Source organism: Camarhynchus parvulus, chromosome 1A (assembly GCF_901933205.1).
Source record: "Camarhynchus parvulus chromosome 1A, STF_HiC, whole genome shotgun sequence".
In the NCBI taxonomy this organism is placed as follows: Eukaryota; Metazoa; Chordata; class Aves; order Passeriformes; family Thraupidae; genus Camarhynchus; species Camarhynchus parvulus.
In genome coordinates, this window is record NC_044586.1 from 64,431,095 (window position 1) to 64,457,308 (window position 26,214).

General features: G+C 43.7%; 1 protein-coding gene across 1 annotated transcript; it reads right to left on the bottom strand.

The window, feature by feature from the left end:
• Positions 1 to 1,767: 1,767 nt before the first annotated feature.
• On the bottom strand, positions 1,768 to 25,934 carry PROSER2 (proline and serine rich 2). Its single transcript, XM_030961031.1, is given in 5 exon segments — positions 1,768 to 5,286; positions 5,288 to 5,510; positions 6,402 to 6,654; positions 16,474 to 16,689; positions 25,812 to 25,934. Coding segments are annotated over 4 exon segments (1,425 nt in total). The 5' UTR covers positions 16,654 to 16,689; positions 25,812 to 25,934; the 3' UTR covers positions 1,768 to 4,517.
• Positions 25,935 to 26,214: the final 280 nt, after the last annotated feature.

Consider the following 26,214-nt stretch of genomic DNA (forward strand, 5'->3'; position numbering starts at 1 on the left):
GTGGACGTGGCTCCCTGCACTCCAGCAAAGCCTTTGCCACCATCCCCCACATCACTCTGCTGGAAAAGCTGCCAGCCCAGGGCTTGGGCAGTGGCCCTCGTGGCTGGGTTAATCCTGCTGGGCAGGGCCCAGGGAGTGGTGGGGAATGCTGCTGCAGCCAGGTGGCATCTGGTCACTGTGCTGTCCCCAGGGCTCAGTGCTGGGGCCAGCCCTGGTTAACATCATGAACTGGACAGGGGGATCAAGGAGTCTGCTAGGGCCATGGAGTTGGGTGGGAGTGTTGATCAGCAGGAGGGCAGGAAGGCTCTGCACGGGAACTGGGACAGGCTGGAGCCATAGGGGAATGAGGTTCAACACCACCAAGTGCCAGGTCCTGCCCTTGGGTCACAACAAGCCCCTGGATCCCTCAGGCTGGGGGATGAGTGGATGGAGAAGTGGCCATGGAAAGGCAGCTGGGGGTGCCTGGGATGGGCCCTGAGCTGTCCCAGCACTGCCTCCCTGCTCCAAGGCCCTTTCTTTGTAGCTGCCTCCAGAGCAAACCCACTGGAGCAGGTGCTGCTGTGCCTCAGCTGTGCTGCCCTGGCTCCCCCTGTGCCAAGGACAGTGAGCAGCCAGCTAAGGAAGGGCTGTGATTTTTACTTTGGGGGGGTTCAGCTACACAACACTCTGAGCTTGTTCAGCAGAGCTGTAAGTTCAAACCAGACTGAAAACCTGCCCAAGCTGCTGGGTTAAAACCATCACCTCCCCTGATCCCTCTGTGGATAACACTTTCTGAAGATGTCTGTTCTAAGGGGAGAAGCTAAATTCCATATATGTGTGTATAAAACAGGAGTCAAAACATCAAAAGCTTCTTCCCCAAGCTGCAGCCACTTGAAAGGCTGCAGGTGCTGGGGCAGCTGTGAGGCTTCACCTCCAGCACGGGTGAGGCACTGGAACCTCCTTTCAGTTTCATGACAGATCCAGCCAAGTTAAATTCTCTGCCTCTGGCTCCAGGCTGGAGCTGGACACAATTACAAAAGGCCACCTGCCCTGCCGTGGCTGAGACATGAACAGAGCCCTGAGGCAGCCCTGCAGAGCTGGAGACAAGGCTGCTGCACCTGCTGCTGCTTTTTGGCTGCCACCACAACCAGCCTCAGGGATGAAAAAGTAGCTCAAACAAATGGAAGTATTTTTTTTTTCTACAGTGATTTCTGTTCTCTCTTTTATGACACACAATGTTTGGACAAATGCTCAACAACACCTGAATACTTACATAGAAATCCTCCTTCAAAAGACAGAAAAGCAGCAAACAGATGTGGAAGGGATGGATAGGAATGTTCTCTGACAGGGAACTTTGACCTGTGCAACAAGGAAGACTTCCACACTCAGCAGGACCACACTCACTTATGGTAACAGCCTTAGAAACAAAGATGTGATTCTTCTTTCACATAGAAAATTTTCCTCTTGGAAAGGTCATTTTAATAATGCAAAACATTGTGAGAGAGAGGCTTTTGTCTAATTCAAACACTGTTCAGGATGAACTTCATTCTGGCAAGGACACTGATCACAGCAGTGAGAATACACAGCTCTTGTCAGACACAGCCTTTTTTTTTTTGGTCCCTCCTCTAGCACCTGCCATGACAGGGCTGGGCTCTGGCTCACACACATCCACAGCTGCAAAATGAAAGGTTATTAAATCAGTATTAGCCATTAAGAAAAAAAAGTCACCTCCCTCCTCCAAGAAAGAGTCATGCTATTGGGTGGCAAAGAACACAATGGCACCTCCCATCAGCCATCATTTCATTGGGTTTATTCTAGTTTAATAGATGATTTAGCAGATTTGTGCAAGACAGTTACCTCTAGCACAAAGGGAAAGAAAGTAAAATCACAGCAACATATACACACAAAACAAGATACACAAAATAGAGCTAAATTTATATACAGGTTATTAGCAGCTAGACTTCATTTAGTACATGGCTTTACTCACTACAGTTTTAGGCACAGAGAAGAATTTATCTGCTATGATGAAGGGCCACAATGAATACCTCGTTCCAAGTCCTCCCTGGGCAGAAACTGCTTTCCCTAATGAAGATCTAACTCTCACTTCCCACCAGTTGAGGACACAGCCCTGCACAAAGGATGAGAGAACATGATCCAGCTAATTCAGCATACAGCAACTTTAGATATTAAATATCTGGGGTATTTTTAAGTAGGGTGACATTACAGAGTTATTGAACTACACTGAATTTCAATGAAACAGTGTCAGGGATTTTCCCCCTCGTTTGCTTAGCAAGGACTCTCAGCTGTAAACAACTCAAAGAAGAGCTGGCAGAAATGATTAGATGTGGAGATTGCTTCGTACGCACTTCACATTCATAATGAAGAATTTGCTTTACCAGGATTTAAAAGCACAAAGGCCATGAAACATTTAAATTTACTTATCAGGTTATGTTAATAAATTATGATGCATCATCCACATGTCAGCCTGCATTCCAGCCTGCACTGCAGCACGTGCTTGGGTGTATTTTCTGTGCTCCCAGTCTCTGATTTAGGACTGCAGACTCAGAGCCCAGCAGAACAAGCCTGTGCTTTACTTGCAGCACACAAGCAGCCTTTTTTTGCTTCAGCAGCACCTCTCACGTTTGATTATGCATGCCCAAGTGCTCTGCCAGCCCAGGAACGGCCACATATTTTAATTACTGATTGCTTATGTATAGCAAGCCTGTCACAATGAGGAACATGATCACTTACCCAGTGAAAACGCTGAAAAGAGTAACTACATAACAGAACCAGCCAGATACCGGAACAACACAATTAAAAATTTAAGCAGCAAGCAGATTATTAAAAAAAAAACCCAACAAAAAACCCCCCAAAAAACCCCTTAACTTTATGAGGCAGGTTGAGAATGACACAAAGGTTTTTCCTTCACAACAGCTTCGTTTACAGGTACAGCTCAGCAAGTTTGAAATACTTTATCACAAGAACTACAAACTTGTTTATCACAGTTATGTCAGAGCTCCTCGCCAAAGGGTGTGTCAGTTTCTGCTGCAGCCACCCCTCCTCTTCTCCAAGGTTTATTGCTCAGCTACTCTGGAGAAGGAGTACCTTGGTCGAGGCTTCAGAAAGTGCAGAGTAAGTCAGTTTTTCCCTTTAGAAAAAAATCCAAAACACTGAGAAATCAAACGTGAAGGAATAGCAACAAAAAAAATGGAGAGTTTGGCATTTGATTTTAAAGTGGCTATTCTTAATGTTTTCAGGTAATACAAAAAGGGAAGGAGTTTCAATGTGGAAGTGCAGCTTTGCCATATTAAAAAAACCCCAAAAACATACTAACACACAAAATATATTTTGGGACCATCTTTACCAGCTGGTCTATTGAACAAAGGCAAAATACCACCAACTTGGACCATTCAGGAAAGATGTGCAGCTCTCCTGAAACTCCACATAGCCTGCAAGAATTTTGGCTGTAATTTCTGTTATGCATTGGCAGGGCAGAATCAAATAAGGCTGTGAACAGAGGATTTTAGGGCTGTCAAACTACAGGAAGACCGAATGACAGTTTTAGAAGTAACAGAACTTATAATTTGTGTGGTACAGCTACTGTTCAAAAAGTAGCAGCTCCTTCCCAGGAACCCCAAGGTAAAAGAGAAGACTTTTAACATACAGGTCTTGCTTTTGGTACAAAGTTAACTTGTTCCTATGGCTTCTCTGCTCTTGGATCCTCCCTGGGACAGAGCAGTTGGGGTCACAGATTGTCAGGAGACTCTTTGGCTGTCAGTGCATATCCTTGAGGCTCTCCAGGTGCCTTTCCCTGGACACGTGGGTCGCTGGGGCGTGACGGAGGAGCAGGTGGTGGGAGGGGAGGGCAGACTCCAGCAGCAGAGTGAGGCAGTCAGCCAGCAAAGCTTGGGCTGCTCCGCCCAGGAGAAGGTCGAGGCAGAAGCCATCCTGTGCACAGTTCTGAGTCAAGGGGAGAGTGAGGGAGCAGCAGACTCCACTACTGGCAGGGAAAGAAGCCAAGCCAGATAACACAGACAACAAAAAGTCACAGAAGGGTGTCACACTGTCAGAAATTTCAGCTGTGACATTATCTCCAGCTCCCATGGACAGACAGACAGACATGTGGGCAGGACAGATGGAGCTCTTTGTTTTGGCTTCAGAAAGAGCAAAAGCAAGATTTGCCGTTCAGTTTGCTATGTACAACAATACTGCACTGTACACTTCATTAACGAGATGCTGCCTGCTACAGTCCAGCATTAATTAAATAAAATTCCTCTTAGTCACAAAGAGCAACAGATGAGTTTCTCTGTAGGAAGGAGAGCCAAACCCCACTGCTGTGCATGGCCCTACGTGGTGCCAGTCCTTCTGGGATAAACACAAGTGGCCCTTCCACAGTGTCTAATACCTCCCTGGCTGGCCTGAAGCAGAGAACTTTCCCTTTTTTCTTCCAATCCACTTGATCCCAATCCTGTTGGGAGTGTTCCAGCACAAAGCCATGCTATGACTTTCCCCCTACTGCCACAACATTCCCATCCAAGTTAGGCAGTCTCTTTCAGCAGTCCCAATTTCCGGAGTGCCTCTCTCCTGGCTTCTTCAGTGGAGCCACGGCCGGAAAACTTCACCGTTATCCCTTGGGATCGAAACCCTGAAGGTCTGGGCAGAGAACCCGACCTCCTCCTCATGTCCAGGCTTACACCAGCTTGTTTATAATCATTGCAACTTTTTTCTGTGCTCTGCTGCGGGCTGCTGACTTTGTTAGTGGCAAGAGCCACCTCGGGTCTGATTGTTACAGTTTTGCCCATAGGAAGGAAAGGGCTGGGCTCGCTTTTTAAAATCTCATGGATGTTTTGGTATCCATTGGTAACAGCCTCTGACTGCTTGGGCTGCACATCAGGCTGCTGAGTACTGGGGGCATGGTCCACTTGGTCCTGAGCTGGCTTTCCCTTAACTAGGCCAAGTTTTGTCAGGGCTTCGTAGCGAGTTTGCTCAGAGGAGAGATCCCGTAGGGAAGAACTTCTGCTCCGTGACAAGAAATCGTTTTTGTGCAGCTTCTCCTCCAGTTCAGCTGCCAGAAGAGCTCCCCCATTGATGTTGGCCAGCACCTGAGCCCGCCGCTCCTGGACGTTCACCGCTGCTTTGGAAATGGTCTCGCTGAATTCCTTGCCACTGACATTTGTTATGTTGATGTTGCTCGGGAACCGATGCAGTTTGGGGGCGGGGGCAGGAGGGTGCTTGGGTGCTATGGAATAATCACCGTTGGCTACCTGGCCTTTCCTCCTGTCAGGAATTCCCTTCCTTGAGGGCGCCGGGGAAGCGCGCCCGGCTCTCCCCCTGCTGCTCCGAGATCTTCTGGGCCATGATGAGAGGAGTGGGGACAGAACGGAGCAACTTTGGATGCTGCACTGGAGCAGGGGGTGGAGGAGGAAGAGGAGGTGTCTCAGACACCGCTGGTGGTGGTGCAGGGGGGTGTGGGGGAAGGTCAGCAGGTACAGCCGGCTGAGGGCTCTCAGCTCTCCCGGGGGCATCCAACACTAAAAGGCAAAGCAGCAGAGATGTCATTAACTCATCACACAGAGCAGAATGCAAGCTAAAATGCTTCTTTTAGCATTCCTCCCCTCTCCATACCTTTCTAACTCAACCTCAGCCCACACAGCCAGAAGAAACTGTAAGAGAAGTCCCAGCAATGGCATCTCTTAGGCAAGGCTCTAGCTCAAATCACCACGTTTACAGTCTGTCACTATCACAGCCCCCTCTCTGCCTTTCACTCACAGTCTGCGTGTTGCTTCACTGTGCTTCAATGGCTGCTCTTTCATAAGAGTTTTGCAGTTCTTATTTTTTATTAAAACAGCCAGGAGAGGACAAATTACGTCCCACTGATAGATTTATTGTCCAAACACAGAGAGAACACACTCCAGGGGTGACAGAAACAACATGCCATGTGCTATCTTGTCACAAACTCACTGATAGGATCGTATGCCTTTCAGTGCCACACAGAGTAACACTGAAAACAATCTGCTATCTTAAAACTCCTGGGAAAAATCTTAAAAAGTCTTGGGGAAGAGCAGAGCATGAACAGGTTGGTGAATACAGTCTGCCTTGTTGCAATGACTGTGACAACACAGTGGCACAACAGTGACAACTCACTCTCCAGGCAGAGGACTGAGAAAGCAAACCAGCTTCACCAGATGCATGACCCCCGTGAAGGAAAAGGAAAAATTATAAAAAAAAGTCACAGTAACAGCAAGAATTTCAGAAAGCCCAAGGCAAATTAAAATCATAGTCTTTAGAGCTCCTTATGTGTAACAAATTTATCTTGAGGTAGTAAGGAAGGTACAGAATTTCTTAAACACTTCCTACAGAGAACTGGAGTAGGTCAGGGCTGGATCAAAGGGAAAACCCACACTCACAAGAAACCCAACTACCTGGTTCTGTATCTCTGCTGGAAGGGCCTTCATGGTCACTGCCCTCAGGTGTTGACTGCACTAAGTCAATGATATCTTCAGTCTCTGAATGACTGGACACATTTTCTTCTGTTGACCTTGGGGACTGACAGTGGATGCCACTGTCACGTAGGGCCATCTCCTCCAAGTCATCTTCTAAGGCATCTATGGTTTCCTCAAAGAACATGAGAACATCCTGTTCTTCATGAGTTAAGTATTTCAAACTTTCATCATCCTATGGGGAAAAAAGAAAAAAAAACAAAGATTGACACCTTCCCAAAGAGATATTTAGACATTACAATGTTAGAGGACAAAAAAAAATTAAAAACCAAACCAGCAGCATTTGGTATTACATCCTTTAGTTTAGCAAAGAAGTCTTCATTTGAGTTGTACAGAGCAAATTATTGAAAGATCATAAAAGCCATAAGAACTACTAAAAAAAAAAGCCAAAATAAAAAGCTCTACACACACCTGTGCCTTTGCAGGGGTTAGGATGGCTTCTTCTGATGCCAAATTGGGGCAAACTGTGTTCTGTGTCAGATTCAGGGACAAGGCTTGGGGAACGACATGAGAGGGAAAGGGCGCACTCAGGACAGCCCCAGAAATGGGCTGATTCCCTTTCTGCTCAAGTCCAAAGGGTGACTTAACTTCTAAAAGCAAAGCTGGAGCTGAGAAATGTCTCTGGCACTACAAATTATAAATTATCCAGAGGTACATGAGAGATTACAAAGAGGTAACAGTAAGGAAGGAGAGGACTTCTAAAGATTTTACCTTTGAGTTACAGAAAGGAAAACCCAAGAACAAATACGAAGACCTGTTCCCTACCAATATAGAGCCTTGGGCTATTTTCTTCAGCAGGAAATAATCCTGCAGACCACAGAAGTGATAAATAATCACTTGGATTATCCAGTCTTCATTTTCTCTGAGTCACTGCTCTTAATTAACTTGATTACCACATTATCACTATGTCAAGCTGGGCAGCAATACTCTAACTCTTCTCCCTCCACCCTGGGAAACACTCACTTTTCCAGAAGCTTGGAGATGACAAAGAATGATTAAGAAAAGCACTGCATTAAGACAATGGATACAGGAAAGACATTTCCCAAGAGCCCTGTGTAAGTTCTGGAATGCAAGTATATATTGTTGAAAATCAAGTGAGGTTTTCCCTTTTCTGGATTGAATTTCTCCCCTGCCAAGCATATACTGGAAACTTTGCTGTCAGTAACTCAACAAGAAGTGCCAAGGACACCTCACTGCACGTGCAGACAGGGTAAAAAGGCTACTTCTCAGTGGAGGGCTGGGAGAATTTAGGTAAATACATAAAGGTATGCAGTACAAATATTCAAGAGGTTGCACACGTTCTTGCTAGGGCAGCACAACTTGCTTCAAACTCACCGTGCCTGTTCAGATCATCTTACATTAGATTAGACTAAAAAAACCTGTGTGCAGCTCTACCTGTTAACTCCTTGCACAAACAAAGCTTTTATCCCCATTCTCAGCACTAAAAATAAGAATGACATGGCTCTGTACCAAAATAATGCCTGTAGATTAAGAAATAGAATGTGCTGCATTGTACCCAGTGGCAGTTGATCTCCAAGCACTCAGAATGTTACAGATGACAAAATAAATGGTTTGAGGCTTTTAGCCTGTGTAGCCAATAGAACATTTGGTGGGAGGGAAAGATGTACAGAGGTGTGGTTATTTCTAATTTAGTCTTAATATCCACAGTGCACTGTCAGAATAAGTAACTTATTCCAGCTTGCAGCAAAACTGCTACAAAAGCTAAAATTTGGATGCTGTTTGCCAGTGCTGGTTTAAAAGATGAACTTCAAAGGCTGATGTAGTCCACAGCTCGCACCCACCACATGTCAGTTTTCAAAGGCCAAGGAAAGTTTTACAGCTGCACTTGAAAAGCAAGAGACAGACAAGCCTTCCTTTTTTGTTTTTTGGCTTTTTTGTGTGTGTGGTTTTTTTCCTTAATGGATGTTGCAATCTCCTTCCTTCCCCACCCAAATACTCATAGGGTTGCTATGTCTAGTAGGCGAGAGAATGACAGGAAAGGAGCCCTTGTTGGGTAGCCCTGAGCTGGAGCTGAGCAGGACTCCAAGAGCCTTTTGTCGAGGGTGAGCTCATTGCAAGAGCCAGACTTACACAGGTAAAGGAAAAGAAGAGGGGGTTGTGCTTAAGGAGTTCATAGTGGCAACAAATCCAGAGTGTGGTACAGGAATTAGTGTGTGCACCTAAAAAAACTGCTCCCACATTAGCTTAACTTGTTTGATCAAAAGCTGGGCAAGGAATAAAGCAAGGAAACAAAGACTTCCAAATGCACTTCCTTGCATCCTTTTCTGTGCTGCAAGACTGAACATTTTCCCATCACAGGTAAGATTTGCAGGAGAGTTTTGCCTGATTTAACCATCTCTCATGGATCTTGCTGTGTCTCTTTAGGTAAAGGACCTAAACTGAGTAACCATCCCTTTGCAAACACGTTTGTAATAAATAGCATACCAAGACGTGAAAGGCCAATTTCATCTCTGTTAGCACTTCAATCAGTTTCCCCATGCAGTTTCCCTTCAAGATGATCAATGTCACATTTCATCAGAAAAAACGAAACAAAACAAACAACAAAACCAAAGCAAACAGCTCTGGAGAACAGGCAGTGTTAGGTCAGGGCACTGTACTGAGATGCAAGGCATCCAGTCTGGATAGAAACTCCCTCAGGCCAGATATGTTTCAGTTTGCCAGCCAAGGAAACAATCCCATTTTAGACACAAAATCACGGTGGAAAAAAAAACCTTCTCAGGCTGGTCAAACCAAAGGAGCTCAGAGATGTAAGGCAAGCAGTGACTTGCTTTATTCCCACCTGTATTACTTGTATTATAGCAAAGCCTGCAGAGAGATGGGAGGAATTTTTGTAACTTAAAGGTGCCAGTTTTAACTAAGGCTACCAACTCTATTTGCAATTTTCCATATATTCCAAGTACTGGAACAGTTAATATTCTTTCCAGGCTGGTTTTCCAGGCCTCCTTTTTTCTTAATGAAGCTGTGCTTTTTAATAGATGAAAAGCTACTTGAGTTATTCACCTCATAGTTTCCATCTACTCCCTACTCTTGATACACAAACACACCTCCCTAAACTAAATCTCACATACACCTAACACTACAAGCTTTAAAACTACTGTTAAAAGACAGCCTGAATTTGAAACTTGAATATTGTGCTTCAGCTTAAAATTACATTAAATTAGGAGGATTAAAAAGACTGCTCAGACAGAAGAAATTTGGGATGAAAACAGCTGAAATAGTTGAGTATGCTCAGCTGGCATTAATATTTTAGATCTCTCTGCAGCCAAACATTTCCTGCTTACGCCAAACAGGAAAGAGTCTGTTAAAACACTGTTTGGTATAAAGGAGGAAAAATAAAGAAATAAGAGAAAGAAAAGAAGAATAGGATCTATTTCATAGAACAGATTGATTGATTCCTTTCCTACCTGTTCAATACAATGACTTAATATCCAGAGGCCCACAGTTTTTCATACACATCTGAAGAAATTCTGAACATTGCATCCAGATCTAAAATCCTAAGACCAGCACAGCTTTGACAGAAACAGAAAACCACAGGAAATCCCAAGACATCTGCAGTGCTTAAAAAAAATCTTCTAAAACCTGCTAAGGAACCACACTTCAATTATCAAAATACCAGGAGAATGCCAGATTCAACTGATTTATCAATCACTTGACAGCACTGAAGAATTAACAGCACAATTCCACGAGAAAGAAGTGACTGGGTGCTTCTCAAAAGAGCCATGAAGGGAGCAAACTATTCTAAGGTGTAGTACAAAGGCCATTGCAGCAGCACTTGGGCCACAGTCTGTCTGTAACAAGGCAGTTGTACTTGTCAGAAGGGGTGAAAAGGAAAGCCCTGCGTGCAGGAACTCAGAACACACATAAAAGCTTCAGCACAGAAGAAGTCAAGTACCTCTGACTGGATTTACAGGAAAGGGAAATGGAATGGATTGTACTGCTGTTACTGAAGCTGGAAGTCTGTGAATTACAGCTAAGAACATGAACTACTACACAGGATCAGACCAAAAATCCCATTTAGCTCAGTAGCCTCCAGCAGCTATGAACACCCAGGAGTAAGGGTGTGGGAGGTGTTGCTGTATATTGAATGGGTATATTTTTTCCTCCCCTAAATCCTTCCAGTTTCCAGCAGCACGTGGCTTAAAGATTTCCCAGATGCATTGGCATCTGTGTATTTAATAGCCCTTAATGAGCTTTTCTAGCATGAATTTGTCTTATTGTTTGAGCCATGGAAATGACTGGCATGCACAGCATTCTGTAGCAGGGAGTTCCAGAGTGTAATTGTGTGCTGTGTCAAAAAGTGCTTCCTCTACAACCCACTATCTGATGGTTTTGATAATACCATTTCATTTGGTGAAGAAGACTATAATACTGAGTGTTGTTTTCTTCAGTTTACGAGCATAATTGTACTGTGTGCTTCATAAGAGGCAGCAAAGCATATAATCAATAGGTCCTAAGTGAGGAAACAAATTATCTACAAGTACTTAAAAGATAAATTAGATGAGCTAAAGTCATAAACTGACTAAATTACTCCTAACCTACTTTTAAAGAAAGCAAGCTGAATATCTGCTTAAATTCTGAAGACATCTCTTTGATAAACAAAATTAGGCTGATCAGCCTATAGAAATTAAAGGGAAAAAGAAATTGTTAGAACAACATTGAGAAAAACAGGGAGACATTTCAGGCAAAATCCATTAAATTTTTATAAAAACATCAAGTAATTTCACACCAAGCTCATTTCTCATGAGAGGGTTCTTGACTTGACCAATAGGTGCAAGCACAAGATGTCACATATCTTGATTTGAAACCTTTATGACATGGCCCCCAAAAATGAACTCACAGATGAACAAAAAAATGATGCTGAGATGAAGTTACTGCAAGGTACCTGTGCAATCTGTGATTCTGTCAGTTTAAGTGCCATAAAGAGGGAAAAAAATCTGCTGTTCAGGGATGCAGATCTCATTCTGGGATATATTAACCAGGGTGATGACACGGCAGCACATCCTCATTCGGAACACAGAGTTCAGATTCAGTTGCTGAACTTTGGAAAGGATGCAGCCAAGCTGGACAGAGTCCAGAACAAAGCACAGAGTGCTGTGAGCTTAGCTGCACAGGAAGGCTCAAATAATGGAGCACGTTACATTCAAAACAGGGGAGAATGAATGGGTGGTGGGCAGATGCAGCCCTGTGTCCCTGTGTGTATTTTAAGATATAAAAAGTTGACCACCCATATAATTGCAACAAATCTTCTCTACATTCACTGAAGGTGAGACAAGTAGAAGTTAGCTTTCACATTACAGAAACTTTAATGCAAGTATTCAGTGAAAAGTAGTGAAACATACAAAGAATACACTCTGGAAGTCTAGGAATGTCTATCAGCAAGGTTTAAAAAGCAGGTTTGCCCACCTGCTGGAATAATCTCTATCTACCAGATCCTGCTTTGAAGCACAATGATACAGTTTGTGCACAGAGCCCAAACTGCCTTCAGGATCTGTATTCTCACTGGCACATTTTACAGCAAGATCATTCCTTGCTAGGAGTCAGGCTCTTCTTTTCCCAAGGCACACTGCTTCCAGCTCATACTAACACCAGCTTAAAGTGGATGAAGCACAGCACAGCTCCCTCCACAGCTGTAAGGAGTGGCTTCCACCTGCCCCAAGGCAGCCATAGCCATACAAAGCAAACAGTCAAAAATTCTTCTCATTTTTTGTGTACTGTTATTTGGCAAAGCCCTTGGACACGGTGAAAGGTCTTGAAGTACAGTAAAGCCTGGGGAGTATCAGTGTCAAGGGGGAAAACCACAATTTTATGAAAGGAGTCTTTCTCAGGACTTTCCCTTGAATGTACCTGAAGTGCAGCTCAGCATCACAAGACTCAATCAAATTGTGAGGGAAAAAGGTGGCAGTGGGCTAACAGACACATGATCTGTCCTCTTCCAGAACCCCTAAATCCACACTGGATTCCCAGTGGATTCTCTTCAGGGAGGTTGAGGTAAAGAGACACCAACATGGTGCACTTAGAATGCCAGGTCTGTTGCATCTGAATTATCTGTACTGATCCAAAAAAGGATAAGGATCATAACAAAGAATTTCTGGGCTACAAGAGACACCATAACTACAAAACAACCAGGTCACCCCTGAATTAAATGGCTGAGTGTGTGAAACAAAACACTGAGCCAGCTCAGACTACTCACAGCATAGTTACTCTTCATGCCTATGTAACCAACGTTCAGAATGTCACCTGTACTATACAAGGAATCCAGGAGTGACAAACCATCTCCAGTGACTGGCTATGAAGTCTTGTTAGAGCCAGAGAGGAAGCTTGTTTGAAGAAATAACAATCAGAACAAGGAAAATCTCTTCAGAGTCATGGCCTCTCCCAGTTTAAGCCATTTGATTAGTGATCAAATGAAACAGTCACTTGAACAAATTCTGGAGGTCACCACTGCCCCAAAAAGAGTGGAGGTGAACTGTGGCATTAACCAAGGATCTGTGTGATCCAAAGAAAAAAAAAAAAAAAACAAACCCAACCAGTGTGATCCACCAAGAATAACAAGAACTCACTATCCCTCAAAGTCATCACCCAGTAAAACATGTTCAGATACAGAAGGTAAAGTACTGAAGTTGTAGCAACAGATCTGAGGCACTGACACAGCTTATTATTAGAGCAGTTCCAATTAGCACAGCTCACTTCAGGCACAACCAGCACCTCTGCCATGGTTTTCACAGGTAGCACAATTGTCCTAGCACATTATTCACACTTAAAAACTAAAGCAGTAACTCATGGCTGAGAATAGATACCCAGTCCAATTACCAGAGACAAGCACTGAAAGAAGGATTGGCTTTAAGAAGCTGGTCTGTGCCTATTCAGTCAATGGAACAAGGCAAATTGCTTCCAAAAAACCCCAAGACCTAGTTTTATCTTTGAATTAAGTGTCCTTAAATTGCTGCAACTGCATTTCATGGCAAGTTAATCCTTATACCACATGTCTGGCAGTGTCATTACAGACTGGGTTTTGGAAGGTAGAACTGCCAAGAACAGAGTGTTTTTGTTTGCCCTCACCCTTGGGTAAGTGCAACTGATTCCATGCATTGAGAGAATACACTTCTCTCAAGCAGATGTATGGATACCTTTTTTAACAAAGAAACCAAAATATATGTGCAAATTAGTTCTCATATATAACAGCTTTTATGGCTACTAACATTCATGTGAGATGAAGATATCAAGGCATACATTTCTCCCATCTCAACTCAACCTGCTGTGACAGATTTGGCAGATTAAGTCCAGACATGAACATCTATAATTTCTACGGGAATACTCGTGAAATCAAGGCAGCATTTTGCTTTCCATTTAAAAAAATTAATTTGGCTTAGAGGTCTGCAGTTGTCAAAGATAACTGGAAGCATCAATATATAGGTAAGAGAAGCTGAGAAACCTGGCAAAATTAAACTGAAGTGACAACAGCTGACTGGGAGGGATCCCACACACAGAATTTAAGACCTTTTCAGCACATGGCAATTGATGTCCATCTCCAAATCATTCCTAAACTGACAACCAGTTCCCAGCAAGCAGTGCCAGCACAGCCACACAGGATGCAGGACCAGCCAGGAGTCAGCCAAACCAGCTGTGAGCAGTCAGCAAAGGCTAAAGCCAGTCCAAGTGTTTGTCCCTATTATCACATCCTTGGGTTTGTTTGAATTCCACAGATGCAATACAAAGGTTATATTTAGTAACTAATGCAGTTTGACACTGAGAAGCTTAAGAGCCTGGTTGTTTTACAATCAAGTAGGAAGAAACCTGCAGCACTATGGGCCTGTCATAAGAAGCACTGTCACACTTCTTTCCTTTGCAATGCCATTACAAAAACCCAAAATATCAAAGCCAACCCTGACCTTTCCTGCCATGTCTCTAGGAGAACAGACCCAGGAAAGTGAGAAATGAAGAGGCAGTTAGGTCTTTAGTTGCTCCTGTTTCAGGGTCCAGCGAAGGTCCAGTGTGCCTGAAAATACTTCCCCACTTTTCTCAGAACTGGTATAATAGAAATTCTTTGTCTACACAAACTTATCTACCCCTTTCTTCTCATTAGGCCATCAAGCTTCTGCATATTCCAAACTTTTATAACAAAACTACTAAAGCAAGAAGATAATTTCTCTAGGAGCATGTTCCAGCAATTAGGCAGGATTTCCTTCATGTTCAGTTTAACAGAGACCCTTTCTCAAATTCAGAAACTGAAATTATGCCTGTATTGAAGAGTTCATATTGTCCAGCCTGTTACTCCACACATGCAAGCTGCCAGCCTTATTGGACATGCCACCTACTACACTGCTGGAAGAAAAGCATGGAAGGGGGTCTGTGGCACCCCAATCAAATTTGTTGGTACACAATTCACTGTCTTCATGCACAAATTCAAACAAGACAAATGAAAGGCTCTGTGAACTGCTAATTCCCTGGTCTGATGGGAATTGCCTAAGCCTGCAGCTTTTACTCCATCTATAAATTACTGCATTACAGAGTAGGAAGGGATTCCAATTCTAGCTGATGCATCATCGTATGGGTTATCACATGGCAGGATCTAGTTGGACTAAGGGAATTTATGTCATTTTCTGACACAGCAGACCTGGAATGAGACTGTACAGACTGATTTATACACGGCTCTGTTATTCAATACTGATTTTTTCAAATGTCTAGTCTCATGCCTGCTACTGCAGCTAAGAATAAAACCCAAGGAAACATGATTGACTATTACTGTGTTAACCTGGATACTAGTGGTAGAGTAATAAGCAAAATTAACTTGCAATTCTGTGTAAGATTAAGTTGTAATTCTCTAGCAAAGTACTACTTCCACCGTAATTCTCGAAAATTCAACCAGCTTTCATAAAACAAACAACATACACTAACTTCCTGAGTCCAAATGATGTACTTAACCTCTCCCACCCTGACCCTTCACAACTTTTTCTAGAACAGATCAGAAACAGTTAAGGAACTAACTTTCATCATACTTGTTTTGTGTTTTAACTAGCAACACAACTGAAGGATACAGTGTCATATTAACAGTAAGTATTTTCAGTAGAAACAACAAAAAAAGGACCTGCATTTGAATTGCCTCCAGGTGCCAGAAAGCTCACAAAGTAGCACAAAACCATGAGTGTGTCTGAGGTATACAGATAAATACAGGTTTTGCCACTTTTACACAGAAAACTACCACATTAAAAGGAAATTATCTGGGAGGGCAGAGGGAAGGAGACAAAAAGCCCAATTCTGTATTTAAAGCAAGACAGAGATTTAGATTCCCTAGCAAGAGTGTTTACCAGGGTAGTCTTTCCTCAATTAAAAATTGATGTTTTTCAAATGGTTGGGATGATAAAAAAAATATGGAAGGAACCATACCTGCGCTTTCTAGGCTTAGCCTGCCACAGTACAAAGTGTACTGTTGAGTTCACTCCTGATTCACCCTGCTAATTGGGAAGAATGCAGAAGTGCATCCTACTCCCTCAGTTACTCACTCACGATTGAAATGGCCACACACTCATACTCACTAATGCAAGCACAGCTTTGTTTATGGTGACATATTTGTTACTCATCTAATTAAGGTGGAATAAGCTGAGACCTTTATTCAGGAGTGTCAACAAAGAGATTAAGCAAAGGCAGTGTGTAGAACCACCACTATCCTTAAGTTTCTTTATGAGCTGTTTAAGAAAGCAAGGGCAGAGCAGTCCTTACTGCCATTCCCGGTTCTCTGGGAGGAAGGGCTGGACAGAAGCACTCTCCAAACTCTCAGAGAATCAGACCAGAATAACAAGCTGTGATACCAAAGCTGAGAAGTTATTTCTGGCCTTTGAGTTTAACAACCGAGACAACACCAGCAACCACTTAAGATTAGAAATGGCAGAAATCAATAAAACAAAAATCGCATGATGCGGGACAGAGCTATTAATGCAATCTGTATCACTAAGCACAAGGCTCATTAAACACTTACCAAGGCAAGATTCCTGCACCTGGCTTGGCTGCCATGGTTCTCCACACTGCCAGCCCTTTCCATGCCCCCATGTGTGTGCTCTGGAGAGATTTCAGATGCCATTTCAGGAGGATCCACCAGGAGATTCCTAGGCATCACACCTTCTTGACCTATTGATCCCGACGCAGCACAGAATGCCATCGGTGTGTTACGTGGGGCTGCTCGCTTTATTCATGTCTGGAAACAGAGAACAATGTGGTATGGGGTTAAATCTGCTGGTTAGAACACTTGAAAAGGAATGGAAAATAAATGGTAAAAAAAGATCCCGCACAAGTTAATAAAGGGCATATCTTTATGTCCTGAAACACATCTACTGCTTTATGGGCATCTTTTAAAACACTGGTTTTGTTCAAAAAGATGACTAAAATTCAGCATAGAAAGGTTCTGTACCCCATCTCTTGTTCTTCCAAACCAGATGTCCATGGACAGTTGGAAGCAAGGATCCTGCATATATCCTTGTCCTACAAATTCAGTTTGTGTTTTCCATTATGGCACATCATTAACAGTAATAAAATCCCACTGACTGAGATACCAACTGGCACAGCTCAAGTACTTTTATCTTTATTTGGTTTTAAACAAGAATTCTATTTATGGGATCACATGAGGGAAACAGAACCCCATTCATTTCCTAACACTGCTGCAGTTAACTCGTGCTACTGAAGCAGCTCTATGCCACCTGCTTCTGGTGAAAGATCCATGAGCAGAACTTGGTGCCATTTTTGCATCAACGCATTACAAATTGCATTTTAAAGCTTCAAGAGCTTTTATTTCACTCAGCCATGAAGAAACAGTACTTGTACATTTGGAAGACACTTACTGAAACAGACATATGCACCAGCCCTCACTGGAGGAAAAATCCCCAGTTTTTTAAGCTTTCCCAGTGCTCAGTTCTGTAAAACCTCTGAATTGTCGTCATCTCCCAAAACACTCTGGCAGAAGTTTTTCTTGGATTCTCAAGGACACAAACACAAAAGGCATCTTAGTGCACAAAGAGCATGAGCAGGAGGCAGGCAAAACATAGAACCTAGCTCATTTCTTGCTGCAATACATTTAACCACTCTTTGCAATGAGAAATTGCCTTGCTTGCTAACAGTCCATCTTTGCACCCAGCCTGTCTGTGACCCGTGGCCAGCAGTGACACATTTCTCAAAACAGCTGGTTCTGAGGTGCCAAGTTATATGCAGCCAGCTGGGAAATGGACACCATTCCCCTGACACTGCACAAATTAAATGAGATGCTCCTGCTTCCCAAGTGCTTCTCCCTTTATTATGGCACAAGAGGCGACTCGAGAAGCAAAGTCAAGCCTGCATTTCCAATTCAATTGGATTACTTCTTGCTCCCCACAGCTGTGGGCTGAGGGCTGAGAAACCAGAGCCTTCTGGTAAGCTGATTAGTGTTTCATAGCAGTGAGATAACATCTGCCAATAGTGAGCAACAATTCCATCCTGCTGATCCCTCCTCCCAGGAGAGGGCTATGACATTACCAGAGGTGCCTCGCCTGTGCCGCAGCACCTACGTGTCCTGTGGGAAAGCTCCCACACAATGCAGCCAGGCTGCAGTCCAGCAAGTCTTGGAAGCACATCCACAATCCACAGCACTGGGTTGCCACAACAAAAACATCTCACAGCCCTTCTTATGAGCATTAGGTCTAATGATCAAATTTAGTCTTACTTTTACACAAAAAGAACGTTCTTCCTTTTTTTTTTATTAAGAACTTTAGTGATCAGTGATACAATGCATCCTCAGGATAATGGGCTTTAAGTGATGCCCAGAGGCAGAAGCACACTCATGGTCATGGTTTTCAAACTCTCAGGATAGGCAGGCACAGGAGCACTGAGGCAGCTGCTGTACCTTTGGCTGCTGCAGAAAGCTAAAGAGGAACACAGCAGCAGCCCAAGCACGGAACAACAGCAGCTCCATCTACAACAAACCCCGTGGTGCTGAAAAGCCACACACAAACACATCCACACAAGAAAACATGTGCAATTTTCGGAAGCCAACATTATCAGTGAAAATCTTGACTCCTCTGAAATTCTACACTTGAACAAACGCACACAAATACATATATAATTTTTAGAAGGCAAGATTATCAGAGGATCTTGACACTGCTGAAATTCATAGAAAACTCCCAGTGACTTCAGATTCCATCCTATGACTGTCAAGGTGATGTTCAGATGGAAAAGAGAGCAGCAAGAGGTGAGTACTTCTACTGACATTAAACATAAGGCAAATGTTATTTCTTTTCAGCAATTTTAAGCTGCAGCATCGAATTTTTTACCCAGGTGTCCCCAATATAAACTGAATATGCCATGTTTGATCAGTCCCTCAGTGATGCTATAGACAACTGTGAGATTTCTAGAACTACACCCAGATTTTGAGGGAGAAGTATTTAAGAGTATTGTTCTGCTTTCTCCAACAGCAATATCTCAGTTTAACCAGGACTAAGTTCATGGTAGGCTATCTGCATTCAGGACAGCAGGAACACCCAGATTCAGCAGCAATAAACATTAAAGCCACGAATTATAAATAACAACAAATACTTCTGCTCCCAGCAAGCTCCCATTACTCATTCTGGAGCTGCAGTTCAGAGGTTTCACAAAGCTCCTGAACAATGACTAAAGGCAGTGAGTGCAACTGGTTCAGAGAGCCGCCCACACAAGAGCCAGTATCAAACATTACAGCACTGGTCCTGCTTTTGTGTTAGAAGCTCTGGCTTCTCTGGGAGTTTTACTCATTTCAGAAAAGCTTGAGAGCTGTGCAATGGTCTGTGAGCCTGCAGAAAAGGTGTGGGAGAAGATTTTTCCCCCTTCTACCTTTTACATCATCTTTACCACATCAAAGGTACATGTCAATATAATCACAATCCACTCATATACATTATTTCTTCTCCCCTTTGCTGTGTTCTTTATGCTTTGAGAAACTCCTACACCTCTGTACCGTGTCTAGAGCAGCTAGAGCTGATGTGAGGCTGCCCAGCACTGCTGCAATACATACAGCATGTTTTACAGACAAATTCCTCTCCTAACCATGCTGAACACTAAAGTCCCTTCACCTTCTGTATGTCATCTCTATTACGGGAAAGACTTTATAAGTTTAAGGTAGATATAGTCAAGGGTCTAATGAATTTCCAGACCCACTGTTTCAGTAGGATTGCCAAGGTAACAAGCAGGGTTCAAAATTAAGGTAACCTTGCTCAGAGAGAAGGAACAGCAAGACGACAGGCAGCTGTTCCTCCTGACCTTCAGAGATGCATTAAATATGAAAGTTGCACACAGTGGGATTTATTGTTCAGTCATTGTAGCTGAGTATTTTTTAGCTTGGCTTAAGAGATGTGCGCCTGTACCATTAGGGATTAATAATAAAAAAATATCAGATCCTGACACAGGAGCACAGAAGTGTGACAGAAACTGCAGTATTTGGAGAGAGGATCCCAGATATTAAACCAGAAATGCATCTTACGGCAGATGTGATTCTATCATCTGAAGTGATCACTTCTTGGTTACACTAGAGATAGCTTTCATGAGATATTTAAAACAATACAAGTCACATATCATGCATGTTTTTCAGAAAGTAGAAGGAGGAAATTGAAAGATTCTGAAGTTAGCACTGAATTCCACCTCCAAAGATTTAATTTTGCTTTGACAGAGGCAAATAATTCAGAGAGAATGTATTAAGTTGCCATCAAAGATAAGGTGTGGTCTGTCCTTTCAAAAAGGATATTTTTACAGTTTTGCTGACTAAGGTTACTTCTTCAGTGAAGCTCAATGTTAGCATTTACAAGGGACTGTTTCTATAGTAGCAGGAGATTGAAAGAATTTTTTATTAACAGTCCTGTTTGAAGACTAGCTTAATAGGCAAAAAGATCAATCCCACAAAAGTGCAAGACATTTAAATGCTAAAAATCAACTGCTACATAAGCCAGAAGCCAAAAGTCAGCAGACAGCACCAGGCCATTAACTGCACAATATACTTAAGGTGAGTTGACAATTTTTAGAAAATTATCATGCATTTTTAAAAGGGCACAAGATCAGTCTGTCCCTTTCACTATACATACAATTTCTAGAACACTCTCTGCATGAAACATTTCTGAAGATAGATTTCTAAGCCTCGTTGCACTCTGAGCATCACACGGACTTTCCCTTTGTTCTTAACCAACTCTTTCTCAGTGATTCAACTGAAACAGAAGAAGGGGCCAGTGAACTTCAAGGTTGGTTTAATCTGTCAGCTGTGCACAGACATAGCAATGCACACACTGTCAGTCACCTTGCACCCCATGGTGGTGGTTGAGTTTGGAGAGTTAAGCATCTGGGAAAAACATCTGGAAACACTCTATGGTCATTAGAAGTGTTACCATGGGATGGGCTTTATAAAAATGATGGTACAAGAGCAGACTGGAGACCTTTATCAGCCTCTGACAGTTGGCAGCAGAGCAGTAAAACAAGGCAAAGGAGAGCAGGAATTCATTCAGATTCCTGCGTGCTGTGGTCAGGAGACCACAGGGCTTCCCAAAACAGGTCAGGTATTTGTGTCTAATAACCTCATGAATTTTGCCTTGTATTAAGTGCTCCTGCAGCATACCTGTGAACCAGCTGTACAAGACCAAAGCTGAACAAAACCAGCTGGCCCATGACATGTCTTCACTGAGCCACTGCTGTTCCAAACTCCTCCAAACTACCTGATGGTTAGTTATGGTGGACACATTTCCTCCATCTGAACAGGGCTACCAGCAACTGAATTATTCTCACCTCTTTCAGGATGTGAAATAACAAGTTAATCCTAGAGCTTTAGGGGTAACCCCACTCTTGTGATACACAGTAAGAGTGAAGCTTTCTGGTAAAAGAATAGACTAAGTAACAGTACTGCCTACAGAGGCCAAACCCCACAGGCAAGTTGACTAATTCCAGGAGCACACAGGATAAACTGATGAGGTTTTGCTGAACACATGAAAATCCCACAGAATCAGACAGTAAATTTATAAACTGTTCTTACAGAAACAAACAAAACAAAACTGAAGTAACAACAAGCAACAGCTGATGTTTAGGAACCAAGGTAAATCAAAACTGGCCAACATGGTTAAATTCTGACTATTCTTCTCCATATCATAAGTGTAGAAGCTTGTGATAACACTGAGTATGATTCAGTCTTGATCTGCTCATGAAAAATCCCATGTGTTGGAAACAGTCATGGCTATTTAACATCCAGTAACCTGAAAACATTCCTGCCCTTGTTTAGAGGGGACTGTCACCACAGCATGGCCAGACAAATAGAAATGCTGACCATTAATGGAAAAAGAACAAAAAAAAAATACACAAAGAATCCATGACTGTAAGGTCTACTAAATGAGAGCAAGGCCAACAGCATTTTCATAGACACTTCCTTGGACATCAATATTGATTTGCAGAACAGGTGACAAGCAGGACTGAACAATGTTTAGCCAAGTGTGAACTCAGGGGGCTCTCATGGCAGCCCATGACAGATAAACAACTACATCAAAGTAATGAGAGTGACAACAACCATGCAAGTCTCCCAGAATTCAATGTATGTAACCCCAATATTTTGTTTTAAACTTTCTGGTTTCTGTGGCACACTTGTGACAATTCAAACTTTCCTTCACAGGCTGGGGAGCTACAAAATCCGTTAGTTTTGGAGCTAAAAACAAAGATTCTCACAGTCCTCTAAATCTGGAAGTTGGAGCCTCAAGAAACACACTGAATGTCATTCATACAACTCGCACCAGAATTTGTGAGAGTTGCCAACAGTGAAATAACTAATCCTGTGTACATACATTTCTGAAAGAACTAGATGGGCAAGGCACCAATTCAGTAAAACTTAAATCTGCCTGACTTTACTAGGACATTCCATCACACGCTTAAATGGTTCTGTGAATTGGATCTCAAATTAAATGTAGCAACCACTTCAAAAGAAAGGAAACAATCACAAACCAACATTTTCATCACCCAAGTAATAATTCAATTACTACACTGAATTCTCCAAATCATGCTTTGCTCAGAAACAATGCCTAAAGTCACCCCTTTGACCGCATTAATCCAAGCCTGATGATACCAGAAAACGAGGAATCCATACTGTGCTTCATTCTTAACTGGTCTTTCTAGATTTTCCAGACCATTCTTTTCACTGTTTTGAGACCCTATGGCTCAGAGACTTTGTTACATACAACCAAGCCAGCACAAGAGAACAACTCAGCACTACCTCGTACTGCTCTCTGCAGTGTTTGGGAAATGCTCCTTCTTTCAAGGCAGTGGAATATCAGGGCAGGATTTGATGATGCTAAGCACATTGGTCCACCCTCAGGATGGGAAAAGATGTGCCCACATATCTTTGCCTTTGCCCTTGCAAATAAACTCTGTTCCAGTTCACTACATCAGCAACAGCATCAGCCGAATCTTGTTGCCTGAAATGAAGGCCAGTAGCAAAGGCTCCTACACAACATTGTGGATTAAAACACCAAAGACCCTGAAGTGCTCACATTTCCCACTCATTTAGAGTGACAGCATCACTTCCTGCCCCAACTAAAAATAAAACTACAGCCAGTGACAAGCAGTTACTTTTCTGCAGATTAAGGTCTTACCTAAGGGCAACGATAAGGCTCTCACTGGGACTCCAGGTGAGATTTGATGACCAGCAGCTGCTCAGTGGGAGAACTACATGTGATACCCAGAGCTGCCTCTCCAGTCCTACAAGGGGCTTTAAACACATCCAGGTGCTGGCTGAGCTCTCCTCTGACTTCAATTTGCCTTATGCAAATTTCAACAAGGAAAGCGTCCCATTCTTTTCAAGTTACTCTTTTTTAATCTCCCCTGTTAACATCAGGGTGGTGCTATCTGTGACAGCCAACACTTTAGAACCATGAAGTGTACATAAACAATTTCAGGCACAGACACCTCTGTAATTAGTCAACTTCTGTCTTGTTACAGGTGCAGCATTGCTGGGGTTTAGGATTTCATTATGTAACTGCTGCTACAGTCATAGCAATGGTGAGCCAAATCCTGTTTTACACAGCATTTAGGATAGCAAGACAATTTTCAGCTCCAGTTCAGCTGTGTCACAGTCTCACAACTGGATTTTAGGCTGCTCTCCTATGTTTCTTTTTGTGACTGTTGTGCTGGTGTGGTGAAAAAAGCAGAGGACGTCTGAAGCACAAAGCATGGGTATTTACTTTAAAAATTAACTAATTTTGGACATTTCATTCCTATGTAAGTACATAAAGGTCTGCCTACCCAAGGTAAACAAAGCTGAAAACAGCACTGGTAAAAAAAGAGCAGTAGAGTCTTGGCCCTGGACTTTACTTGGTACAGGGATCATCCATACACACCCAATTGAAAAGAATATTTTTAAGCAGTTAGTTATACTGGAAATTAAAATCACTTGCTTTTATTTTTTAATTAAAAAAAAAGGAGGAGGGAGGATTTGGTAACAGTAACAGCCTGTCTGGCTGGCTTTGAAAGCCACATTCATATGCTCATTTATTTTCATGCTCCAGTATTTCAGAAGGTCAGTCAGCCTGAGACTTGTCAACTGCTCAGGAGTTAGGTTGTTCCAGTTACTATATCCAACCAGCAATCCGTCTGCCAACATTCTTGGTTAATATTTCTCTCAGAGGCATGCAGAGAAAAAGCAGCTATAACTAACAGGATGAGAGGAGTTTTACTACTGACAAAACAGAGATGCAATATAGAAATCTCCCTGCTCCTTTCTAATGCCAGGCATTACTTGCGCTTCTAGTCATAAAACTTCTTTCTACTCATTCACTCCCTATAGTAAAACACCCAAACAAATCCTTGAGAAGAAAGACACTGCTGGGAAAATCTATTCCATTTCTGAGAAATAAGTAATATCTTTATTTCTTAGAGACCCAAGCAAGCAACAAACAATTTCCCCCCCTTTTATTGTTTAAACATCAGCTCCCCTCTTATACAACAGTAATTCCTGCAAAGGAAGGAGAAAAGCCAATCATAATTTTTTAAAGTAGTGCCTGTACAAGGAAGGCCATCTACAATGCTGCATTAGTCAAGGATCTGTATCAAAGTCTTAAAATAATACCTTTTTATTAGCATAAACCAGAAATTGCAAAAGCTTTTAAAGCTAAGACTTATGCTTCAGGGTTTAGAAAGAAGGCTTTCATAGAAAGGGAGGGGAAAGGAAGTAACTGTTACATTACTGGTACTTGCTACAGCTTAAAATCCTCGGAAAATGTTTAGAAAAAATTTGGAAGAGGCTGTCTGATCTCTTTCCTATTTCATCTGCATGCTTGTTACCACACGAATCATCTCTTGCTACACCCATGCACAGGACCAAGCACAAGAGAGCTCCACTTCCAGCAACCTCCTCTCGCTGCCACACTAAAACAAAAACTATTCAGGAAACATGCCCTTGAGATCCTGGATTACTGAAAATCCCAAGAGTGTTTTTAAGGCTGTGCTTTCTTTTTACATGCACTAAAACCTCACCTGAACCACCTCAGATTAAGATCTTAAGAAGCACCAGCCTTCTCATGCTTACCACCTCCAGATGGAAAAGGCACCTGACAGGGGGAAGGGGAAAAAAGTATCCTGAACTAGAATCTGCCACTGTTTACACCAACAGCTTTTCCAATGGAAAGCCTAAATTGCAGACACTCGGAAAGCAAACAGGAGGCACAAGGCAGCTGTTCCTCATTACCCTCAGTCAGGCAGGAACAGCACACATCAAAGTTTTACCGGTATGAAACCTTTACTTAAACATATTTTCTTAAAGTTGCCGATAAGCAGAAGCAAATTTGACGTCATGCTCGGGAAGAACAAGAAATCCACAGACGTAAAAAATTCTTAACAGCTCAGTATTGGGAAGCCAAGCCTCAGACACGGCAGGGCAGCAGTTCGCTGATAGTTTTTCTCCTCCCCGCCTGTGTACCAAAACTAACCCAAGCCCAAAGCTGCTCTGCGGGGCTCTGCCGGTCCCTGTCCTCTGTCCCTGTCCCCGCCGCCCAGAGCCCGCGCAGCGCACGGAGCACCCGGCCGCCGCTGCTCTTGGAACAGGAGGGAAGAATAATTAAAAATCCATTAGTGAGTAATAAGAGCAACGCCGAACCATTGCCGCGGCGGGCTGGAAGGGGCGCGCAGCTCCGCGGCCTCTCCCCGCAGCGAGAGCGAGCGCGGGGCAGGCGGAGCGGAGCGGGGCGAGCTCGCCCCCTCACGCCAGCGACCCGAGCGCCGGCGGGAACGAGCCCAGGGGAGCGAGGACCCCTCAGCCGGGGACCCGCGCAGGGCCAGGGGAGCCCCCCGAGGAGGGGCGGCACTCACCGGCTTGGGGTCCGCGCCTCTCCCAGCCGAGGGCGGACCGAGCCCCAGCGGAGGACGGGCAGGTGGTCGGAGCAGCGCCGCGGGCTCCGCCGAGCTGCCGCCCCGAACTCATGCGCACTGCGCCGGCCGCCACCCACGGCGGGCGGATAAAGCGGCCGGGCGGTGGCTCAGCCCGGCCCGGCTCCGCCTCGCCCGGGCGGGACCGCCGCCTTTGTCCCGGCGCTCGGGGCAGGGCGTGAGGGAGGGAAGGGAGCCTGTCCTGCCGAAAGGCGGCTGCGGTGTGCTTGGGGCTGAGGGGCTGCACTGCCCCGGGAGCGGAGCCCAGTGTGTTGGAGCTACGAAGTTCGTCAAGGGTCGGGAGAATCTCACTTGTGAGGAAAGAGGGACGTGGGCCTGGTCAGCC